At 50.6% G+C, this 24,615-nt stretch overlaps 1 protein-coding gene across 1 annotated transcript; it reads left to right on the top strand.

Moving 5' to 3' along the window:
* The first annotated feature begins 2,727 nt into the window (after positions 1-2,727).
* On the top strand, positions 2,728-15,506 carry LOC142361236 (uncharacterized). The gene is given in 5 exon segments (XM_075420073.1): positions 2,728-4,294; positions 4,941-5,048; positions 5,305-6,619; positions 14,776-15,191; positions 15,194-15,506. Coding segments are annotated over 5 exon segments (2,643 nt in total). The 5' UTR covers positions 2,728-3,753; the 3' UTR covers positions 15,457-15,506.
* The last annotated feature ends 9,109 nt before the right edge of the window (positions 15,507-24,615 follow it).

Raw genomic sequence — 24,615 nt, 5'->3', positions numbered from 1 at the left:
CCCATTGCCCCTTGTCCTGTCACTGGGCACCACTGAAAAGAGCTTGGCCCCATCCTCCTGACACCCACCCTTCAGATATTTGTAGGCATTTATAAGGTCCCCTCGCAGCCTTCTCTTCTTCAGGCTGAACAAGCCCAGTTCCCTCAAGTTCTCCTCGTAGGGGAGATGTTCCAGTCCCCTCATCATCCTCGTAGCCCTCCGCTGGACTTTCTCCAGTAACTCTTCATCTTTCTTGAACTGGGGAGCCAAGAACTGGACACAGTACTCTAGATGAGGCCTCACCAGGGCAGTGTAGAGGGGAAGGAGAACCTCCCTCGTCCTGCTGGCCACACTCTTCATGATGCACCCCAGGATCCCATTGGCTTTCTTGGCAGCCAGGGCACACTGCTGGCTCATGACAACATAACATCAATTGCAACAAAGTATTATAATTCAGGATTCCATTCGGGGGCTATTTTTTTTAATATCTAATTTATACTAGAGCCATCACTGATTGCAATACTTTATTAAGGTCTCTTTTTGTTCACACTCCTGCCTGGTGGTCCTCTTACATTTTTTTTCAGTGAACCAAAGTACAACCTAAAAGGCTCTTTTCCACTGTCTTTCCACTTTGTTAACTTCTCATTATTCATTTAATGGTTTGCTCTCCTAGTGTATCCTGCAGGGACTTTCCCCGTCTTCCTCTTTTGCTAGTTAAGGAATACGGTCTAATTAAACCAACAGCACTAATAGCTTATCCAAGGCAGAAGGGGCAGAAGTGTACTCACCCCACAGCAAATACACCTAAATTCAAGACAATTATTGACCTAAAACCCCTGTCTTCCGTGTGACAAAAATAATGTACTTCTAACACTTTGAACACTGAGTGTGAACAAATAGGCAACAGTGGTGACAAAGTGGACAGGAGCTAGTACGAGCTCCACATTGAGGGACCACAGTGCTACTCTGTCCTATGTCCCTTCCCATGTAACAACAAGAACTCTCTAGCTATACTTTTATTGCCTGAATTTCACTGATTTTTAATTTTTCCTAAATTTCCTCAAATCGCTTGCTTAAGTCCGCCTGAGCGATCAGCCCTGTCCCAATCAGACTAATTTCCACATTATGCACACTGACAATCGTCTCTAAATAATACCCAAACGTTTTTCTCACAAACAAAACACAAAAAAAACCCCGAGTTACATGAAAAATCCCCATGTTCAGAACACCAGGGGTTCATACCTGATTCAAGCAACCCTGTTTCACAGTCTGCCACACGCTTCCTTAGTCTCCGGCTTGCTCTCCTCGCAGAGAACACAAAACTGCGGATCAGAACTCTGCTCTCGCTTTGCAGTCAGGCTGCATCTCACTCGCCCAATCACTCACCCAGCGCTTTTAACACACAATAACAACACAATAATACACATACATTCTGGGGCTAGCCAGGCACTTCATACAAACATCAAGGCCCCATTATTAGGTGCTACAATAGTGTTAGATGGTATGATCTTTCCCACAACACATGACACCAAACTTTCACAGCCTATAACAATAATCATGACAATACCAAATATAACTCCTGCTTCTGCTTCTTCTTCTCTTTTAAAAGGGAATAAATGAGTTCTAGTATCCAGTCCTATCCACATACTTGCATATTCCCTTTCCTCAGGACTGGTTGGTGGTCTCTTACTGTTCACCCATATACTTAATTGCTGGCACACCCAGTCCTCAAATGACCCAAAAATGGGCCAAAGTACCTGCGGGTTTGTGAGAGGCTTCCCTCCCCAGTCCTCAATACAATAATGGATCATCTTTTCTTTAGACTTATCCTTCCTCCTCGGCGAGCTATTCCAATACCTCTTTAGACTTATTTTTCTTCCTCAGTGAGCTATCCCAATACCTCATCACCAGCTCTAGAGGGCATCCTGGGGGTATTCCTCCCCCTCCCCATGGGTCCAGAGGGCTTGCTTTTCCCCTGTCCCATCTTCCGAGGTGCCTCCGTACACTCACACACACGCTCCCCTTGTTCGTGGCCCACGCCCTCGCAGGCAATGGGAACCGCATTACAAGAGGGTCCGCACTCGCTTTGCCCGGTGGACTACTACGTCCGGTGGACGTCTCGGTCAATCGCACCTCGGGAAACCCACCCCGACCGAACGGAAACCTGCAGTCTTCGTTCGGGTCTTCGTGCACAAAAATTACGGGGTACTGCAGTTTCTTTTGCCTGCTTCCTTAAATTTAGGGTTCGGTAGTACAGGTGTTGGAACAAGGAGTCGTCCACCCAGGGGCCATCCGAAGATGGGATGGGGCGCCTCCCCAGGGTCTGGATCCCGAACTAAATTAACCTGTATCCGAGTCACGGCACCAACTTGTTATAGAAGCTCGCCTCCCGTGACGAATTCAAATTGAAGAGCCAATTGTTAATTAATCAATTTTGAATTTATTAGCAATAGAATTTATTTAAGCAAGCAACGAAGCAGGCAAAACAGCGCTGGGCGGCCAGGGAGCCTCCTGCTCCGCCAACGGTCCGCACCTCACCCCCCATCAGAGTCTCTCTTTATAATATAGTAGTTCCGGGATCTATGTGGCACATCCTGGTATATTTTTTTTGCGGCTGCACGTACTGTTGCTAGGGGGTCATCCTGGTCCCTCTGGGGGTCGTGAGAATGAAGGTCGTAGTTTTCCTCCATGTTGTGGATCAGTTTCTTTTCTTATTTGGTCATGCTGGTTCAGCATGAAGCAGGAAGGATTCGTGCTTCTTTGCTCAGCAGGATGTCAATACTCTGAGATTTGGTTTGGTATTTTGTCAACGTGCATTTCAAGGCTTACAGCTATCACAATAGAATATCGCTCAAGATTTACAGCTAACATAACAGGATACAGCTTGCTGTGGTTAAACAACATTACGGTTTGGACATTTAGCAAAAGACGTAAATCTTTGGCTACCAGCTCCATTTGATGAGCAAATTATCTGTTAATGTGTCAGGAAGTGTCTTTGCAGTCCTTGCATAGCAGTGATAAAGCAAACACCAAAGGAGAGGGAGGGGGCTTTTCCTCTTTCTCCATCTGCCGGTTTCAGAACAAATCGTATGTGTATACATTTCTTACAGTCGAGCTGTCTCCACCCCCACCCCCGAGTCCCGCCTCTTCCTTCCCATTGCCCTCCCCAGCCCAGCGCGGGAGCAGCGGGCGAGGGGCCGCGTGGTTCTTTGGTGCCGCCCGGGGCTCAAGCCAAAGCTCAGCAAGTGCAAGCAAAAACGCGCCAGCTGGTTTTCCCCTTGGAAGAAGGAAGGAATGGCTCTCCCCGAGGCAGCCTCTTTGGAATGGGCCGAGGTGACGGCGGCAGCTCCGGCGGGCGGCTGCGGGGAGCGGGGCGGAAGCGGTGGGGACGCGGCGCCGCCAACTTCTGCCGAGCCCGTGGGAGCGGGGTGCGGACAGTCGGGCGGTGAAAAGCCCGCACGGCTCCGCAGCCGCCTTCCTCCATCCCGCAAGGTTGGAGGGGGGAACCGCATCCCCTCCGGGGGCCCTGGGCAGCAGCCGCCCCCCAGCCGAGCCGAGCGGGGCCGGGCGGGGCCGGGCGGGCGGCAGGACTACACCTCCCGTGCTGCACGGACGGCGGGCGGGCTCCCGGGCTGATGCGGCCACGCTGCTCCCGGGGCCGCCTTTGTCCGTGCCCGCGGTCGGTGCTGGTGGCGGCAGGTTTGAAGGCCTTGGGGGCAAGGGAAGGCAGCTGCTGGCAGGTGAGTGAGCTTCTGGCCCTCTGTGCTCACGGCAATGCTGTGCTTGGCAGGGACCGTCTGTCCTTGCTGCGCCGGGGCGGCTGGTGACGGGAGAGGCCCCTCCTGCGGCCTCCGGAGCATCCCAGCTGCGTCTTGCCGATCGCTCTTTGTGTGTGCCTCCGTCTCCCCGCCGAGAGCCAGCGGCACGGGAGGGCTCCGGGCTGCTGCGGCAAGGTGGGGGTCAGGCGCAGCCCCGGTGACCCTGCTGTGTGGGCTGGCTGTGCACCCACCGCCCCTCTGCCCTGGCCGTTCCCTTGCACTGGGTGCTCCGAGCTCTCCCGGTGCTGCCCTTGGGATGCCGGAGCCCCCGGTGCTGCCGGAGCCCTGCCCGACAGTGGCAGGATTTGGGCAGAGGTGTTCAGCGAGTGTGTGGCAGAGTGTGCTGAGCTGGTGGTGCTTCTTGCTGCAGATGTCGGTGACGTTTGAGGACGTGGCCATCTACTTCTCCCCGGAGGAGTGGGCAGAGCTGGCGGGCTGGCAGCAGCGACTGTACCGGGAGGTGATGCTGGAGAACTACCAGGCAGTCGCCTCGCTGGGTGAGGACTCTCTCTGGCACCACCAGGCTGGGGTGGATCCGGAGGTCAGCTCTTTGACTGAGCTGGAGCCCTTGAAAGGGAAAATCCTGCTGCTGCTGTTACTGGCCAAGTCCTGACGTAGCTGTTGTGATGGCAGGTGTTACCCTGCAGAGAGTGGTCATTGGTATGGAGAATAGGATACGACACAACAGAATAGAATAGAATAATATACAATGGAGTGCTTCAGTTGGAAGGAACATACAAGGATCATCTAGTCCAACTCCCTGACCACTTCAGGGCTGGCCAAAAGTTAAAGCGTGTCACTAAGGGCATGGTCCACACGCCTCTCAAACACTGTCAGGACTGGGGCATCAGTCAGCTCTGCAGGAAGCCTGTTGCAGTGTTTGACCACACTCTCAGTAAAGAAATGCTTCTTCGTGTCCAGCTGAAACCTCCCCTGGCGCAGATTTCAGCCGTTCCCAGGCGTCCAGTCTGCAGGAGAGTGGCGGAGGTGACAAGGGCGAGGCGAGAGGAGGCTGTAGGAACCGGGAAGTGGGGCAGGAGAGAGGAGCAGAGCAAGGGAGATGGTGGGGCTGCTGGCACGGGGGAGCTGGTGTTGCTGTCCCAGCAGTGCAGGAGAGGTTACTTCTGTCTTTGCTCTGGACAGGCTGGCCCACCCCCAAGCCAGAGATCATCTGCAAGATGGAGCGGGAAGAGATGCAGTGCATGCCAGACCCTCTCAGTGCGCAGCGAATGCACCACACCCCTTTTGCAGGTCGGTACGAGGGGGGGCCATATAGTGGGGTGAGGGGTTCTTGCAGCACTGTCCCTTTGGCACTAGATGCTCCATGCCCGGCTGCTGGCATGGGAGGTTCCTCTGCTGTCCCATGGTGCAGGGAGCTGCTGACCATCAGCTGTGTGCTTCAGGCAGGAAGGGTGGGGGACTGGTTTGATGCTTGTGCCAGTTCCCATGGTGAAGCGTCCCACGTCCTGTCCTGTCGCTGACAGTGACCCCGGCCTCTCTTCTGCAGCAGCTGGTGGCCCTGGAGTGAAGAGGGAGGCTGAGGAAGTCCTTGAGGAGCTGTCGGCACCCAGTGCCCTGGTCCTGGGGATGCCCAAGCCGGGTGGGAGCCAGGAGGTCCTGTTGGGCTGCTCCCTGCTCCATCCCATCCCGGCCCCTGGTCGAATGGAGAAGACCCCTGCCACAGGCCCCGAGTGCTGCAAGAGCTTCAAGAGCCAGACTACACTGACCAACCACAAACGGAGGCACACAATAGAGCGGCCCTTCAGCTGCACGGACTGCGGCAAGCGTTTCACCTCCAGGCATAACATGGCCAGGCACCAGCTCATCCACACCGGGGAGCGTCCCTTTGCCTGCGCCCACTGCCCCAAGGCTTTCAGAGCCAAGCATGTCCTCACTGCCCACCAGCGCATCCACACAGGTGAGAAGCCCTACAAGTGTGGTCAGTGTGGCAAGAGCTTCAGACAGAAGAGCTACCTGGTCAGCCACCAGAGCATCCACACCAGGGAGCGTTGCTTCACCTGTGCCCACTGCCCCAAGGCCTTCAGATTCAAGACTGTCCTCACTGCCCACCAGCGCATCCACACGGGTGAGAAGCCCTACAAGTGTGGTCAGTGTTGCAAGAGCTTCAGCCAGAAGAGCTATTTGGTCAGCCACCAGCGTATCCACACCAGGGAGCGTTGCTTCACCTGTGCCCACTGCCCCAAGGCCTTCAGAACCAAGAATGTCCTCACTACCCACCAGCGCATCCACACAGGTGAGAAGCCCTACAAGTGTGGGCAGTGCGGCAAGAGCTTCAGCCAGAAGAGCAACCTGCTCAGACATCAGCTTATCCACACCGGGGAGCGTCCCTTTGCCTGCACCCACTGCCCCAAGGCTTTCAGAGCCAAGAATGAATTCACTGCCCACCAGCGCATCCACACGGGTGAGACGCCTTACAAGTGTGGTCAGTGTGGCCAGAGGTTCACCCAGAAGCGCAACCTGGTCAGCCACCAGGGCATCCACACCAATGAGCGTTGCTTCACCTGTGCCCACTGTCCCAAGGCCTTCAGAACCAAGAATGTCCTCACTGCCCACCAGCGCATCCACACAGGTGAGAAGCCCTACAAGTGTGGTCAGTGTGGCAAGAGCTTCAGCAAGAACAGCAGCCTGCTCAGACATCAGCTCATCCACACCGGGGAGCGTCCCTTTGCCTGCGCCCACTGCCCCAAGGCTTTCAGAGCCAAGAATAAACTCACTGTCCACCAGCGCATCCATACGGGTGAGAAGCCCTACAAGTGTGATCAGTGTGGCAAGAGCTTCCCCCGGAAGGGCCGCCTGGTGAGGCACCAGCGCATCCACTCCTGGTAGCATCCTTTTGCCTGTGCCCACTTCCCCAAGGCCTTCCAGGATGAGGAGACCCTCACCACCAACCAGCTCGTCCACACCGATGATGAGCCTTGCAAGTGCAGTGAGTGCGGCAAGTCCTGCAGTCAGAAGCAGCACCAGAAGAGCCACCAGCGGGTGCAGCAGGGGCCATTGGCGGTGCTAGAGGGCATCCGTTGGGTGAGGGGTGTCCATCCCTGGTGGGGGAGCAGGTGGAGCGCAAGGCCTTCCAGTGCAGTGGCTGTGAGAAGCAGTTGCGGGATGAGGGGATCGTGCTGGGTCACTAATAGAGCCTCAGCACACCCAGCCTGTGGCCACCTCTGCACCCAGGTCCCCCCCAAAACAGCCACTGACGGTCGCATGGAGCAGTGGGGGGCGGCTGCAGGGGTGTCTGCATGGGAGTCACCCAGAGTAAGGACTTGAGTCTCCACCAGAGCATCCACCCATGGGCTGGGAGAGACTGGTGGCTGTGTCCTCTTCACCACTGGGTTCAGCTCCAGCTGCTGCCTGAGAAGCCTCCTCACTGGCGTGGGTTGGATCCTCCTTTGCTGCCGCCTTGGGATGTCCTGCACAGCCACCATCACACTTGCCAGCTGGGGCAGGGTTGTCACCAGTGCCCCTTCCCCTCTGCTGAGCCCCGCGGTGCCGGCAGCTTCTGCAGGAGAGGCGTGGGTGCAGGACTGGCTGCCAGGGCAGGGGAAATACAATAAATGAATCACAATGCAGTCAGAATGGTTTATGGGACAGAGGGGAAGACGCTGCTGTATTTTGGCTCCCAGATAGTAAATGAAAAGCTTCTTGCTGCTGACAACAAGCAGTGATCTCCATGGCAGCACAGCGTGTGTTACTGCTCTCTGGCGGCAGCACCTCAGGGCTGACGTCCCCTTGCTCGCGAGTAGAGAACCCCTTCGCTGGCCCCTACTTGTTGGAACACAGCGAGAGGCTGGGATCTGTCAGGGGGCTGCAGTGGGCAGCTGGGGCTGAAGCAGGGTCCCGAGGGAGCCGTGGGGATGTGGGTGAGGGCTCATCTCCGCGAGAGGAACCAACCGTGCTGGGGCGTCCCGACCTCACTGGCAACTGCCTGCTCTTCCCATCAGCTTTTAAATTTATTTTTTCATCAGACAGGAGCACAGATTCACTTGTGCCCAAAGTTTCCCTCTATTCGCGCAAACGGCTGGAGGTGAAGTTGGAGGCCACGTCCCTCAAAGCCTGGGTTCTAGGTTTGGCTTCAGGCGTGCAAAGGCACCTTGGCTTTTCAGGGGTGTCACAGGGCATGGGGGGAGTAGCTGCTGAGCTGTGGGGGGCTATGGGTGCTGGGGTTGCAGGGCGTGGGACAGCGGTGCAGATCACCCAGCGCCGGCTGCGTGGGGGAGCAGTGGGTGCAGTGGGAAGGCCGGGGTGCCCCAGGACTGTCTCCATTGCCGGGGGTACTTCAGGGGACCCAGCCGGTTGGGGCCAATCTCTACCCCCTACGCGGGCATGGCGGGTCCCCTCTGTTCCCCGTCCATGGCCTGCTGGCCCTTCAGTAGCTATCCGGCCTGCTGCAGCACTGGACTAATGCAGCCAGGAAAGGGGTTGATGTGGTGTGGACCACCTGGTCCCCCGCGTGCTTTTCACCGCCCGACTTTCCACACCCCTCTCCCAGGGGCTTGGCAGAAGCCAGCAGCACTGTGTCCCCACCTTTCCTTTCCCGATCCCCGCAGCCGCTTGCCGGAGCTGCCACCGTTACCTCCGACCCCACCTCGGCCCACTCCAAAATGGCTGCCTCGGGGGGAGCCATTCCTTCCTTCTTCCAAGGCGAAAACCAGCTGGCGCGTTTTTGCTTGCACTTGCTGAGCTTTGGCTTCAGCCCGGGCGGCACCAAAGAACCACGCGGCCGCTCGCCTGCTGCTCCCGCGCTGGGCTGGGGAGGGCAATGGGAAGGAAGAGGCGAGACTCGGGGGTGGGGATGGAGACAGCTCGACGGGACAGCAAAGGGAGGGAGCGGTAACAACAGTAATACTGATAAAAGGAACACACAAAGCCAGGAACACACAACGCTGTTTTCTCCCGCCCGATGCCCAGCTCCCTCCGGAGCAGCCATTCCCCTCCCCGGCCAGCTCCGCCAGCTCTATCGTGGGCATGACGTCACATGGCACCGAATACCCGATTTGTTTGGGTGCTTTGGGTCAGCCCTCCTGGCCGTGTCCTCTCCCAGATGCCTGTGAGAATTAATCCCGTGCCAGCGAAACCCAGGACAGTATCCAGCCCTTATTGTGTACCGTCTACGTCATGCCCAGATCTTACAGTTTCCAGTGAATCACCACCACTTCTCCTGTCTTTGAGAGTTAGAGAGATAGATATACACCCAGAGATACCGTCCCTTTATCTACGGGCCATCCCTCTAAACTGTCCGTTGAGTTAATTTAGTCCATGACTTTGGGCTCCGTCTGTCACAACAGTCCTGCAGGGCAGGAGAGGTGGTGGGTGCTGTTGGATGGTCACATGCTGCATCTGGAGCTCACAGCTGGAGCATCTGGTGTGGCCCATGCCCACGGTCTGTGGTTGGAAGATGTCAGTCTTGTGGAAGTTGCTGGGTGCCAGTTACTGAAGCCAGGTCTGATTCTATCAGCGCTGCACTTTGCTCGGTTTTGTCAATGTTCATCCTTCATTAATCTGGACTATTTTACTGTAAGACCTTTGATAGAACATACAGCAACTGATGGTATTGATGCCATGCAGTATTATGTACCAATCAACATCATAAAGTTTAAAGTATTGGCTGTTCTCACCGAAAATCACATCCCCTTGAGGTATACATCGGACTTCCCCATCCTGCCACATCACCCACCAAGTGCACCCAGGTCCTTGAGGAAAAGCAGTCCCACCAATGGGCAGGACTAGCCCAGACTGGCTGCCCCAACATATTCTTCAGGTGCACTGCGGGGACTTTATCCCATGCTACAGGATGTGGAAGTTTTGACCGGGCAGGGCCAGCTCGATTGGCAGATCCCCTGGGGTTAACAAAGCAGGGGGCCTTTGCTAAATGTGTATCCCAGTGTTGGAAGGTCGCACCCCCCAGCGCTCTCAGAGTAGGTTTTAGCAGCCCATTGCATCGTTGGATTTTCCTGGAGGCTGGTGCATGATGGGGGATGTGTTACACCCACTCGAAGACGTGTTCTTTGGCCCAGGTGTTCCTGAGGTCGTTTCAGAAATGAGTCCCGTTGCCTGACTCCATTCTTTTGAGGGTGCCATAGAATCATAGAATGGTTTGGGTTGGCAGGGACCTTAAAGCTCATCTGGTTCCCACCCCCCTGCCATGAGCAGGGACATCTTCCACCAGCCCAGGGTGCACAGAGCTCCATCCAGCCTTGCCTTGAACACTGCCAAGGAGGGGGCAGCCACAGCTTCTCTGGGCAGCCTGGGCCAGGGCCTCATCACCCTCATGGGGAAGAATTTCTTCCTCATATCTCTCATAAATCTTCCCTCTTTTAGTTTACAGCCATCCCCCCCTGCCCTATCACTACATCCCCTTGTGAAAAGCCCCTCTCCGTCCTTCCTGTCGGCCCCTTCAGGCACTGGCAGGCTGCTCTAAGGTCACCCCGGAGCCTTCTCTTCTCCAGACTGAACAGCCCCAACTCCCTCAGCCTGTCCTCGTAGGGCAGGTGCTCCAGGCCTCGGATCATCTTCGTGGCCTCCTCTGGCCCCGCTCCAACACATCCATGTCCTTCTTATGTTGGGGTCTCCAGAGCTGGACACAGGACTCCAGGTGGGGTCTGATGAGAGCGGAGTAAAGGGGCAGAATCCCCTCCCTCACCCTGCTGGCCACGCTGCTCTTGATGCAGCCCAGGGTACGGTTGGCTTTCTGGGCTGCCAGCGCACATTGCCGGCTCGTGTTGAGCTTCTCATGCACCAGTACCCCCAAGTCCTTCTCCTCAGGGCTGCTCTCGAGCCACTCTCTGCTCAGCCTATACTTGTGTTTGGGATTGCCCAGACCCACGTGCAGGACCTTGCACTTGGCCTTGTTGAACTTGATGTGGTTCACGCAGGCCCACCTCTCCAGCCTGTCAAGGTCCCTCGGAATGGCCTCCCTTCCCTCCAGCATGTCAACCACACCACACAGCTTGGTGTCGTCGACAAACTTGCTGAGGGTGCACTCAATCCCACTGTCCATGTCGCTGACAAAGATATGAAACAGCACCGGCCCCAGTACTGACCCCTGAGGCGCACCACTCATCACTGGTCTCCACCTGCACATCAAGCCATTGACTGCAACTCTTTGAATGCGTCCATCAAGCCAGTTCCTTATCCAACGAGTGGTCCATCTGTCAAATCCATGTCCTTCCAATTTAGAGACAAGGACATCATGTGGGACAGTGTCGAATGCCTTGCACAAGTCCAGGTAGATGACGTCAGTTGCCCGCCCTTTGTCCACCAACGCTGTAACCCTGTCATAGAAAGCCACCAAGTTGGTCAGGCACGATTTGCCCTTGATGAACCATGTTGGCTGTCCCCAGTCACCTCCTTGTTATCCATGTGCCTTAGCGTGGTTTTGAGCAGGATCTGCTCCATCATCTTGCCAGGCACAGAGGTGAGACTGACTGGTCTAAAGTTCCCTGGGTCTTCCTTTTCTCCCTTTTTAAAAATGGGGGTGATGTTGCCCCTTCTCCAGTCGGTGGGGACCTCCCCAGACCGCATGACCTCTCAAATACGATGGATAGTGGTTTGGCAACTTCATCCGCCATTTCCCTCAGGACCCGTGGATGCATCTCATCAGGCCCCATGGACTTGTGCACTTTCAGGTTCCTTAGGCAGTCTCGAACCTGGTCTTCTCCTACAGTGGGTGGTTCTTCATTCTCCCAGTCCCTGCTTTTGTCTTCTGCAACTTGGGCCGTGTGGCTGGAGCACTTGCTGTTCAAGACTGAGGCAAAATAGTCCTTAAGCACCTCAGCTTTCTCCACATCCGGGGTAACCAGGTCTCCAGCTTCCGTCCGGAGAGAGCCCACATTTTCCCTGGTCTGCCTTCTCTCACTGACATTCCTACAGAGGGCTTTCTTGTTCCCTTTGACATCCTTGGCCAGATTTAATTCTGTCAGGGCTTTAGCTTTCCTAACTTCATCCTGGCTACTCGGACGATTTCTCTGTATTCCTCCCAAGCTACCTGTGCTTGCTTCCATCCTCTGTAGACCTCCTTTTTCTGCTTGAGTTTGGCCAGGAGCTCCTTGTTCATCCATGCAGGCCTTCTGGCGTTTCTGCCTGACCTCCTCTTGGTCGGGATGCATCGCTCCTGAGCTTGGAGGAGGTGATCCTTGTATACTGACCAGTTTTCCTGGGCCCCTCTTCCCTCTTGGGCTTTATCCCACAGTATTCTACAAAGCAAATCCCTGAGGAGGCCAAAGTTTGCTCTCCTGAAGTCCAGGGTAGCGAGCTTGCTGCGCACCTGCCTTGCTGCCCGAAGGAGCTTGAACTCCACTATTTCGTGGTCACTGCAGCCAAGGCTGCCCTTGACTTTCACATTCCCCACCAGCCCCTCGTTGTTGGTGAGCACAAGGTCCAGCATTGCACCTCTCCTCATGGGCTCCTCTATCACTTGGAGGAGGAAGCTGTCGTCAATGCATTCCAGGAACCTCCTGGACTGCCTGTGCCCTGCTGTGTTGTCCCTCCAATAGATGTCGGGGTGGTTGAAGTCCCCCATGAAGACCAGGGCTTTTGAACGTGAGGCTTCTGCTGTCTGCCTATGGAGGGCCTCATCCGCTCGCTCATCCTGGTCTGGTGGCCTGTAGCAGACTCCCACTGTAATATCGCCCGTCCCTGCCCTGCCTTTAATCGTGATCCATAAGCTCTCCGTGGGCTCCTCATCCATCCCCAGGCGGAGCTCCATGCACTCCAGCTGCTCTTTGATACAGAGGGCGACACCTCCTCCTTGTCTACCCTGCCTGTCTTCCCTAAAGAGCCTGTATCCTCCCATCCCAACACTCCAGTCATAGGAGCTGTCCCACCACGTCTCCGTGATGCCAATGATCTCATAGCCCCACAGACGTGCACACATCTCTAGCTGCTCTTGTTTATTCCCCACACTACATGCATTTGCAGAAAGACATTTGAGCTGATCCACCGATGAAGCTGCACTGTTGCTGCCGCACAGCTTCCTGCTCCGTACCCTCACTGACTCAGCAGAGTGAAGGTCCTTGCTAGCTCACAGTCTGTTAGCAGCTGAGTTGCCACCCCCAGGCTTTTCACTGGTGAGCCTGGTTTTATCCCCTTCCCCCTTCCCATCCAGTTTAAAGCCCCATCAGTGAGCCCTGCTAGCTCCTGAGCTAGGATCCTCTTCCCCTTTTGTGACAGGTGTACCCCATCTGTTGCCAGCAGGCCTGGTGCCAGGTAAACTGACCCAGGATCAACCCCAAATTTTTCCTGTGACACCAGGCTTGGAGCCAGGTATTGATCTGTTGACTCCTCCTCTTTCTTCCCTCCTCTTCCCCTGCAACTGGAGGGACAGAGGAGAACACTACTTGTGCTCCTGCTCCCTTAACCTGTCGCCCCAGAGCCCTGAAGTCCCTTTTGATTGCCCCTGCGCTTTTGTCCCTAACCTTGTCACAGCCAACCTGAACAACAAAGAGTGGGTAACAGTCAGCGGGCCGCACCAGACCAGGGGGTTTCCTAGCGATATCTCTCACCCGGGCCCCAGGGAGGCAGAACACTTCCCTGTGGGATGGGTCCGGTCGGCATATCGGGCCCTCTGTTCCTCTCAGAAGGGAGTCGCCTATGACAATTACCCTTCTTTTTTTCTTCGTTGAGGCAGTCATGATGCTTGGGACTGCCCCTTAGAAAAGGTTCCCCCAGCAAGATCCCTCGCTTGGAGCCCTTCACCACGTGGTCTTCCATGTCTCCACAGGGCTTGCTTTTCAGGGCTCAGGATGGTGTTCCAGATGTTGGCATGGGGCACGGGAGAGGTTTCCAGCCATCCGGTGATTGCTTCCACTACTGTGAGCACATGGTGCTTGCCCTGACGTGTTTGTGGGAGTGTGGTAGCATCAACCTGCCAGGCCTGCCAAGATTTCTATTTCAGCCATCGTCCTCCATACCATAGGGGCTTCACCCACTTGGCTTGCTTGATTGCAGTGTAGGTTTCACATTCATGGATCACCTGTGTAATAGCATCCATGGTCCAGTCCGGCTCTTGGTCACAAGCCCAGCTATATGTTGCATCTCTTCCTTGATGGCCTGAGGTGCCACGGGCCCACCGAGCTATGACTAATTCACCCTTATGTTGCCAGCCCAGATCCACCTGAGCCACTTCAGTCTTAGCAGCCTGATCCACCTGCTCATTGTTTTGATGTTCCTCAGTGGCCCGACTCTTGGTGACGTGGGCATCCATGTGACGCACTTCTACAGCCAGCTTCTCTAGCTGGGCAGCAATGTCTTGCCACAATGGGGTAGCCCAGACAGGTTTTGTCAGTAATAATTGACTTAGTCCCACCTCCCCAGAGATCTCAAAAGTGTAAAAAATGGCACTTGAAAACCCTCTTTGGAGGAGAAGCCAAATGAACCTGATGGACGGGTCAACGGGCCTGAAACTCTCTTCCCCCCTAAAGAAGGGACACCTTTTTGGTAAGAGTCATGCCTCTGACTTTGTCGGATGTATCCCCGGGAACACAGTGTTAACTACAGCGCTAAACTAGGTGAGGTTCCTCTGCTGTCCCATGGTGCAGGGAGCTGCAGACCATCAGCTGTGTTCTTCAGTCAGGAAGGGTGGTGGGCTGGCTTGGTACTTTTGCCATTTATCAAGGTGAAGCGTCCCACGTCCTGTCCTGTCTCTGACAGTGACCCCACCCTCTCTTCTGCAGCAGCTGGTGGCCCTGGAGTGAGGAGGGAGGCTGAGGAAGTCCTTGACGAGCTGTCGGCACGGGATGCCCAAGCCGGGTGGGAGCCAGGAGGTCCTGTTGGGCTGCTCCCTGTTCCATCCCATCCTGGCCCCTGGTCGGATGGAGAAGACCCCTGCCACGTGCCCCGAGTGCGGCAAGAGCTTCAAGAGCCAGACTACGCTGACCAAGCACAAGCGGAGGCACAGAATCGCGCGGCCCTTCAGCTGCACCGACTGCGGCAAGCAGTTCACCTCCAGGCATAACATGGCCAGGCACCAGCATGTGCACACCGGTGAGAAGCCCTTCACCTGCAGCCACTGCCCCAAGGCCTTCAGATCCAAGAATGAACTCAGTGCCCACCAGCACATCCACACAGGTGAGAAGCCCTACAAGTGTGGTCAGTGCGGCAAGAGCTTCAGCCAGAAGAGCCACCTGCTCAAACATCAGCTCATCCACACCAGGGCGTGTCCCTTTGCCTGCGCCCACTGCCCCAAGGCTTTCAGAGCCCAGAATGAACTCACTGCCCACCAGCGCTTCCACACAGGTGAGAAGCCCTATAAGTGTGGTCAGTGTGGCAAGAGCTTCATGCAGAAGCGCAACCTGGTCAGCCACCAGTGCATCCACACTGGGGAGCAACCCTTCACCTGCGCCCACTGCCCCAAGACCTTCAGATCCAAGAAGCTCCTCAATCCCCCCAGTGCATCCACACGGGTGAAAAGCCCTACAAGTGTGGTCAGTGTGGCAAGAGCTTCACCTGGAAGGGCCGCCTGGTCAGCCACCAGCGCATCCACACTGGGGAGCGCCCCTTTGCCTGTGCCCACTGCCCCAAGGCCTTCAGATCCAAGAAGCTCCTCACTGCCCACCAGCGCATCCAAACGGGTGAGAAGCCCTACAAGTGTGGTCAGTGTGGCAAGAGCTTCATCGAGAAGCGCAACCTGGTCGGGCACCAGTGAATCTACTCCTGGTAGCATCCTTTTGCCTGTGCCCACTTCCCCAAGGCCTTCCAGGATGAGGAGACCCTCACCACTGATGCCGTGAAAATCCGAAATTGAAGACTCAATAGTCGGCAGACTATTAAGCAGGTATTCTTTATTACAGTGCCAGGCACACGGGGGATCTCTCCTCCAAACGTGTGCACTGAAGAGACACAGTTACTAGGTATTTATGATATGTTAACATACATATTAATTACATTTCCAAGAAATGCTTATCATAGTAATGGTTTTTCTGAGAACTCATTAATACATGGTAATGTCCGTCGCACATGTTTGTTTGGCGTCTCTTGGCGGGGGTCTTCAGATTATCCTGCAGCCTCCTTATCTCTGTAGTTTGCATACCTGTTCTCCCAAGGCCCAGGCGCCTAAAGGGACTATTCAGGAGTCCCTTGTCTTGCAACCATCCCAATATTCACAAAGAACCAAGACTTGTTTCTGACCACCTGAAGTGATAACATCCCCTACATGTTACATTTGTCACATTTACAGTTATCAATCCCTCCTTTTCTTTTGAGGATTTGTAGCTAGAAAGCTATGAATCCTCACTATTCTATTTTGTAGGTATTATTTTCAAATAATTCTATTTGGTGCCTAATCTTGTTCCTTTTTCCAGTCACTGTGTGTCTCAACTGAATCCTGACAACACCAAAGGAGACATTTGAGAGACATGCAAACAAGTATTCCTAAAACGACCAGTGTGATCATTCCCATGAATAATTGTTTCAACCACTCTAAATTGGGGAGCCAAGAGGTTAAATTTTGTTCCCCTACTTACAAGTGGGTTGTCTTCCCATTTGGCTCGTCTCCATGATGTTCTTAATATGCCTTTAGGTATTTGGGACTGATTATATATTCGGTCCTGGCTGACTAGATGTCCTATGGTACACATTCCCTTCCAACCCGCAGGGAGCTGCTTTCTGCTAATGCCATCACCACATAGCCAGCAATACCCGTCGGGTAATTTACAGGGCCCATCAGTGGCTGTGAGATTAGCTCTGCAAAATGCTCCGCGGTTTACCCAGCCAATTGGTACATTCCTAAAATAATCCCAGTTCGAGGGGCTATAGGTTTCTAATTGGGTTCTGTTACAAAAATCTATATGTATCATATCTGTCCCTTTCAAATCCCAAGTTCCTACTTCTACTGTAGTTTTGTTGATCCAATAATCATTCCACCCATCCCTGCAAGTACAATTTTTGTGTGTATGGAAGGGGGGTCGGCACGAACAAGTGTTGGATCTTGCTTTCCATAGGCAGCTATTATTGCTGACCAGTATCTGGGTGTTGTTATCTAATATCTGTAGGTCAAATCTTGGTCCAGTCATATAGTTCAAGTTGTTGTGATTGCAGTATCCTCCGTCGTGTCTTCTCCAAAACTCGGGCCAAGTATTATTATCACAATTCCAATGAGTGGATCCCACCCCGTATAAAGGGAGTCTCATGTCACCTTTCGGTAAGGCAGTACAAATCCAACAATCCTTAGCCCCCGTGGCATTCGCTATCATCTGAATTGCATTGTAATATAAGTTCTCTCTCCAAGCGTTTACTAAAAAGCCTAGGTTTAACAAAGTTACCACCACAACCATAGTTTCAAACCGCCAGCTTTTTCAACCATCCATCCTGGTTTAGGAGCCTTCTTCACTCGAGAATAATGGATCCAGGCCAGTTGTTCTCTAATCTTGATTGCAGTGAAGGTGGTCAGCAATACCTGGTAAGGTCCATTCCACTTCTCTCTCAGTGGATCACCTGAAAAATTCTCAACATTCCATTTCCAAGCTCTTTTCAGTGGTGCCCAGTGACAGGACAAGGGGTAATGGGCACAAACTGAAGCAGAGGAAGTTCCGTCTGAACATGAGGAGGAACTTCTTCTCTCTGAGGGTGACGGAGCACTGGAACAGGCTGCCCAGGGAGGTTGTGGAGTCTCCTTCTCTGGAGATATTCAAGACCCGCCTGGACAAGGTCCTGTGCAGCCTGCTGTAGGTGACCCTGCTTCGGCGGGGGGGTTGGACTAGATGACCCACAGAGGTCCCTTCCAACCCCTACTATTCTGTGATTCTGTGATTCTGTGAACATAAACCCAATCTCCAGGGCTAAATGGATGGATCGAGTGATCTAACCCTTTAGCCCTGGTACCCAAAACGTTTTTACTAAACCTTTTTAATTGTTTTCCTAAGGATGTAACATAATTCTGTAGGTACTGATTTCCCAACTGGTTCAAATCTTCCCCCTGATATTTAGCCTGATATGGTCTCCCATATAGTATCTCAAAAGGGCTCAAATTTTCTTTGGCCCTAGGTTTTACACGTATCCGAAGTAGTGCAATAGGCAATGCTTGGTACCAATATAGATTCGCTTCTTGGCATATTTTTGCTATCTGTTGTTTTATCACGTGGTTCATCTTTCCTACTTGCCCCCTGGCTTGTGGTCTGTAGGGCGTATGTAACTGCCAATTGATTCCTAACAGTTTTCTGACCTGTTGCACTACTTCTGCACAAAATGTGTCCCCCTATCTGAGGAGATAATTGTCGGTACCCCAAATCGAGGTATTATTTCATTTAATAATACCTTAGTTACTTCCCTTGCTTTATTCGTTCTACAAGGGAATGCTTCTGGCCAACCTGAAAAGGTATCCGTGAGTATTAATAAGTACCTTTACCCTCCTTTTCTTGGAAGTTCAGAGAAATCAGTTTGCCAATGTTCTCCCGGTATACTTCCCTTCCCAGTACTTCCTAATTGTACCTGGTTACCTGTATTGGGGTTATTTTTAAACACGTTTCACATTGTTAGGTTACTTGTCAGACTGTAGTATACAAATTGTTCCCTATTAATTTCTGATTTAAAAATTTATACAGGGAGTCCGCTCCCCAGTGTGTCCTATTGTGTTCTTCTTTAACCACCCCCCATATCTGTTTAGCAGGGATTATAATTCTGCCATCACTTCAGTAGTCCCATCCCTGGGATGGAATTTGTCCTCCTAATCCCTCTATTAATTCTTCATCAGCTTTAGAATACTCAACATTTTCTTGGTCACTCAGGTTTCTATTTCTGTTATCTGGAATTAAGGCTAAAATCTCTCGCATTCTTTCTGCTGCCTGTTTAGCTTCAGAGTCAGCCAACCTGTTACCTCTTTCCTGGTCAGTGTTACCCTTCAGGTGTCCTCGGCAGTGCATGATGGCAACTTTTGCTGGTAGTTGAACAGCTTCTAATAGTCAAAGGATTTATTCTGCTTCCCTTGCGCAGTTAGTAGTCCTCGCTCCTTCCAAATTGTCCCATGAGTGTGGACAACTCCAAAGGCATATTTGGAATCTGTCCGTAGATTTATCTTTTTGCTTTTGTTAACTCCAGAGCCCTAGTTAGGTCAATAGTTTCAGCATTTTGAGCTGATATTCCAGCAGGTAGTGATTGAGACTAAACTACTTCGTCTGCTGTTGTCACCGCATACCTGGCCTCTTGAATACCTTGTCCGACAATGCTGCTTCCACCCGTGAACAAGGAGTCCTGTGCATCTTCCAGGGGTTCCTCTTTCAAATCTGGTCTGCTGGAGTACACAGTCTCTATGGTTTCTAAGCAATCATGTGCCGATGGTTCAGAGATTGATCCGCTAAGAAAAGAAGCTGGGTTCGTAATATTAGTTACTACAATATTAATATCCTCTGATTCAATTAGAGTGGCCTGGTATCGTGGAAATTGGGATGGTGAAAGCCAGTAGTTCCCTTTTTGTTGCAGTACAGCTGGTACTCTGTGTGAGATCGGTACTGTGATGTTTTGGCCTAAGGTGAATTTTTGGGCTTCCTGAATAGTCAAGACCACCGCCGCCACAGCTTGCAGACATCCTGGCCATCCTTTGCTTACTCCATCCAGCTGTTTAGCAAAATAGGCCACAGCTCTTTTGTAGGGTCTCAGCTGTTGATCTAGGATCCCCAGAGCTATGCCTTGTCTCTCATAAGAAAACAGCCAAAAGGGTTTAGTAACATCAGGCAGGCTCAGAGCCAAGGCCTTCATCAGATTTTTCTTAAGTGTCTGAAATGCGTTTTGAGCTTCTTTGGACCAGATCAATCAGGTGGGGTTGTTTTTCAAAAGTTCACATAAGGGTCTCACTATTATTCCGTAATTATAAATCCATAACCAGCACCAACCTGTCAGTCCCAGAAAGGTCCTGAGCTCTTTTACCGTCTGACGGAGGGGAGTCCTGCAGATGGCTTCATTCTGTTCGGTTCCTAGTTCTCTTTGTCCAGACAGCTTGCATCCAAGGTAGGTTACCCGTTTCCGCACCATCTGAGTTTTCTGTTGAGAGACTTGATACCCGTTTAATCTCAAAAACTTTAACAAACTGATAGTCCACTATATACAGTCAGGTTTTGTTTCAGTTGCTATTAATGTCATCTACATACTGTAAAAGGGTTCCATCTCTGGAGGGCGGATTCCATGCTTCAAGTTCTCGTGCTAGTTGATTTCTAAAGATTGTTGGGTTATTCTTAAAACCTTGGGGTAACACTGTCCAGGCAAGCTGGGTTTTTCTACCCATGGTAGGATTTTCCCACTCAAATGCAAATAAATTCAGACTTTCTTTGGCTAAAGGCAGACAGAAGAATGCATCATTTAAATCCAATACCGTAAACCATATTTACTACCACAGGGTGTATGCCCCTAACAATATTATTCATTTCTCTTAAATCCTGTACTATCTGATAAGTTCCATCTGATTTTTGCTTTTTTTGTTTGTTTGTTTTTACTGGTAACACAGGAGTATTGTATTCTGATTCACACTCCACTAGTAGTCCATACTGTAAAAAGTTACCTTGTTTCCCCTCTTTTTCATTTTGTTTTTCTGTTGCTTAACTTCTAAGAACTTTGCTTTTTTTTTTTCTTCATTTAGAGCAACAGCTAGCAAAGCAGCTTGTAACTTGATACCTTTCTGTTCTAATCACTTTACACAAGCCTCTGTAAAATCCAGAGGGGTTTTCCTTTGGTTTTTTTTTATTTTCAATACCGTGTTAAACTTTTCATCTCCAATACTTTTTAATTGTCCACAAAACCACATCAGTTCTAACAACATATCATAACTCAATTAATTGTTTGTGAGGGCATCACCTCCCTCCAAAGCTCATGTTACAATAAAATAACTTCTCAACTTCTCCACCAATCAGTTAACACAAAACACACACACACACACATACACACAGCCTAGAAGCGATCTTTTAAAATCCTTCTGTTTATAAACTGTATCACCTAAGTACAACAATATATACATGCAAACCACTTCAGTTAACATGTTTATATACATAGAGCTCTTTCAAAACAATATATACAGTATATTTAATGCATACCCCAAAACCAGAGTCCCTAAATGATCGATCAATGACAAATAACTAGAGAACTTGTAACCCCACAATATATATCAACTTGTAAGTATTTTAAAACCAATCCCCAAATTCCCAATTCAATTCCTAAATCATGCCGATTTTCTTTAAGCAAACCAAACCCCATACATTATTAAGATGTTGTCGAGTGAGGGGTTTCCCCCTACTTTTCCCAGTGTTGCCATATAGATCCTGGGAGAGACTCTCAAAACCCCCCCATGGGAAGACCCTGCACTGATACTTAAGAAATCATAAACCACGGCCCCGATGAATCAGAGTTCAAATACAACAGTCCTGAGTCAAAAACCGGAAATCAGCAGAACGTGCCAATCGTACGTGGTGGGGTTTTTTTTTTCTTTTTTTTCCTTCACCATTTTTTTTCTCTTTTTTTTTTTTTTTTTGACTTATTTGTCTTTCACACAGAGGCTTCATACACAGTCACACAAGCTTTCCAATGTGCTAGAATACATCCTAAGGGGCTTTTCTTTAAAATACCACTGCTTTGCTGTCCCCCATTTTACTTTGTTGATTCTGTACTTCTGTTAGTCTTTATCTTAACAATTTTAATCTGTTGTCCCCTTCTGTCCAGCTCTGACCACGTTCCAAAAATGTCACAATTAATATTCTGGTCTGGTTTTACGATGCCTGATGGGTACGTTAACAAGCCAGTATCCGAGATATCCGATATCCAAGTTCAATACCAACAAATCCGTATCGCCAGAAGTACAACTTAAGCGGGTTTCCTAAGCGGACCAATACCGAATGTACGTTATTACAGAAGTACAAAGCTTAACCCATGCTTGTACCAACGCACAACTACCAAAAGCACATTATTACAGAATTGCAAAGCTTAACCCATGCCTGCACCAACGTACCAAGACGTACACCCTCAGGCACTAGTAGCCTGGTGTACAGCGCTCAGCGTAGGACGTCTCCTACGACTTGCGAGAACTCTCCAAATGACCGATCTCACATACCAAAACAGAGAAAGAAAGGAAAAAAAAGAATACCTTTACTCGTTTACATGGTCCTTGTCTGCTCCCACAGTGATCCAAGTGAGGCGAGGAGCCCCTCCGGGAAATCCCGGGGGTACCCTAGGGAGCCCTCTTCTCAGCAGGTCCTGCAGCTGAGCAGGGTGGGTCCCATCTGGGGTGCCAGAAATGATGCCGTGAAAAGCCGGAGTTGAAGACTCAATAGTCGGCAGACTATTAAGCAGGTATTCTTTATTACAGTGCCAGGCACACGGGGGATCTCTTCTCCAAACGTGTGCACCGAAGAGACACAGTTACTAGGTATTTATGCTATGTTAACATACATATTAATTACGTTTCCGAGAAATATTTATCATAGTAATGGTTTTTCCGAGAACTCATTAATATATGGTAATGTCGGTCGCACATGTTTGTTTGGCATCTCTTGGCGGGGGTCTTCAGATTATCCTGCAGCCTCCTTATCTCTGTAGTTTGCATACCTGTTCTCCCAAGGCCCAGGCGCCTAAAGGGATTATTCAGGAGTCCCTTGTCTTGCAACCATCCCAATTATTCACAAAGAGCCAAGACTTGTTTTAGTTGTGCAATGATTCTGACCACCTCAAGTGATAACATCCCCTACATGTTACATTTGTTAAATTTACAGTTATCATCAGGTGTTACAATCCATTTGGTGGGAGTGGATTCCACCGGCCCCTTGACTCGAGATGCATGAGTCCAGCCCCGCTTAGCCGTAGAATTGCCGTATCTGTGGTGAGAAGAACAACAAAAGGCCCTTCCCAACGAGGGGTTAATGAGGATTGTCTCCATGTTTTTATCAATACTTGATCTCCTGGCTGAATTTTATGTATAGATATATCTAAGGGAGGTCGTTGTACCACCAGCCCTTTCTTTCTCAAATCTTGTCTTCCTCTTATTAATTCAATTATATATTCCCTTAGAAGGGTATTTTCTACCTTTGGATCCTCTATTGGGTTTCCGAAATCGTCATACATCATCTCAAATGACAAGATGATATATAGTAAAGTTCTTCTTTTACTCTCTTGTAACGCTGCTAACAACATCTGCTCATCTTTTCTTTTTTCCTCCTCCCTGTTACTAAACACTCTCCAAGCCTCGTCTAGTAAACTTTCTGAATTCCTGCCACTCTTAGTTTCTGCATTACTTGCTGACTGCTCAATGAATAATGTTCTGGCAGGTTAGATAAATGATCCCTCCAGGATCTTTCATTTTATCCAACTTAGTACATCTTTGCCCTATACTACACGCTGAGCAACATCCTTTCAACTTTCTTGTTCTTTTTTCTTATTTTATGCAAAATACAGCCCAAAGGGCTTTAACCAAACTTTTATACTTTAAGCACCGAGACAACATAACATCAATTGCAACAAAGTATTATAATTCAGGATTCCATTAGGGGGCTATTTTTTTTAATATCTAATTTATACTAAAGCCATCACTGATTACAATACTTTATTAAGGTCTCTTTTTGTTCACACTCCTGCCTGGTGGTCCTCTTACATTTTTTTTCAGTGAACCAAAGTACAACCTAAAAGGCTCTTTTCCACTGTCTTTCCACTTTGTTAACTTCTCATTATTCATTTAATGGTTTGCTCTCCTAGTGTATCCTGCAGGGACTTTCCCCGTCTTCCTCTTTTGCTAGTTAAGGAATACGGTCTAATTAAACCGACAGCACTAATAGCTTATCCAAGGCAGAAGGGGCAGAAGTGTACTCACCCCACAGCAAATACACCTAAATTCAAGACAATTATTGACCTAAAACCCCTGTCTTCCGTGTGACAAAAATAATGTACTTCTAACACTTTGAACACTGAGTGTGAACAAATAGGCAACAGTGGTGACAAAGTGGACAGGAGCTAGTACGAGCTCCACATTGAGGGACCACAGTGCTACTCTGTCCTATGTCCCTTCCCATGTAACAGCAAGAACTCTCTAGCTATACTTTTATTGCCTGAATTTCACTGATTTTTAATTTTTCCTAAATTTCCTCAAATCGCTTGCTTAAGTCGGCCTGAGTGATCAGCCCTGTCCCAATCAGACTAATTTCCACATTATGCACACTGACAATCGTCTCTAAATAATATCCTAATGTTTTTCTCACAAACAAAACACAAAAAAAACCCCGAGTTACATGAAAAATCCCCATGTTCAGAACACCAGGGGTTCATACCTGATTCAAGCAACCCTGTTTCACAGTCTGCCACACGCTTCCTTAGTCTCCGGCTTGCTCTCCTCGCAGAGAACACAAAACTGCGGATCAGAACTCTGCTCTCGCTTTGCAGTCAGGCTGCATCTCGCTCGCCCAATCACTCACCCAGCACTTTTAACACACAATAACAACACAATAATACACATACATTCTGGGGCTAGCCAGGCACTTCATACAAACATCAAGGCCCCATTATTAGGTGCTACAATAGTGTTAGATGGTATGATCTTTCTCACAACACACGACACCAAACTTTCACAGCCTATAACAATAATCATGACAATACCAAATATAACTCCTGCTTCTGCTTCTTCTTCTCTTTTAAAAGGGAATAAATGAGTTCTAGTATCCAATCCTATCCACATACTTGCGTATTCCCTTTCCTCAGGACTGGTTGGTGGTCTCTTACTATTCACCCATATACTTAATTGCTGGCACACCCAGTCCTCAAATGACCCAAAAATGGGCCAAAGTACCTGCGGGTTTGTGAGAGGCTTCCCTCCCCAGACCTCAATACAATAATGGATCATCTTTTCTTT

Source organism: Opisthocomus hoazin, chromosome 4 (genome assembly GCF_030867145.1).
Source record: "Opisthocomus hoazin isolate bOpiHoa1 chromosome 4, bOpiHoa1.hap1, whole genome shotgun sequence".
Lineage (NCBI taxonomy): Eukaryota > Metazoa > Chordata > Aves > Opisthocomiformes > Opisthocomidae > Opisthocomus > Opisthocomus hoazin.
Note: the sequence above shows the minus strand (reverse complement) of the source record. Positions and strands in the feature narration are given on the sequence as shown.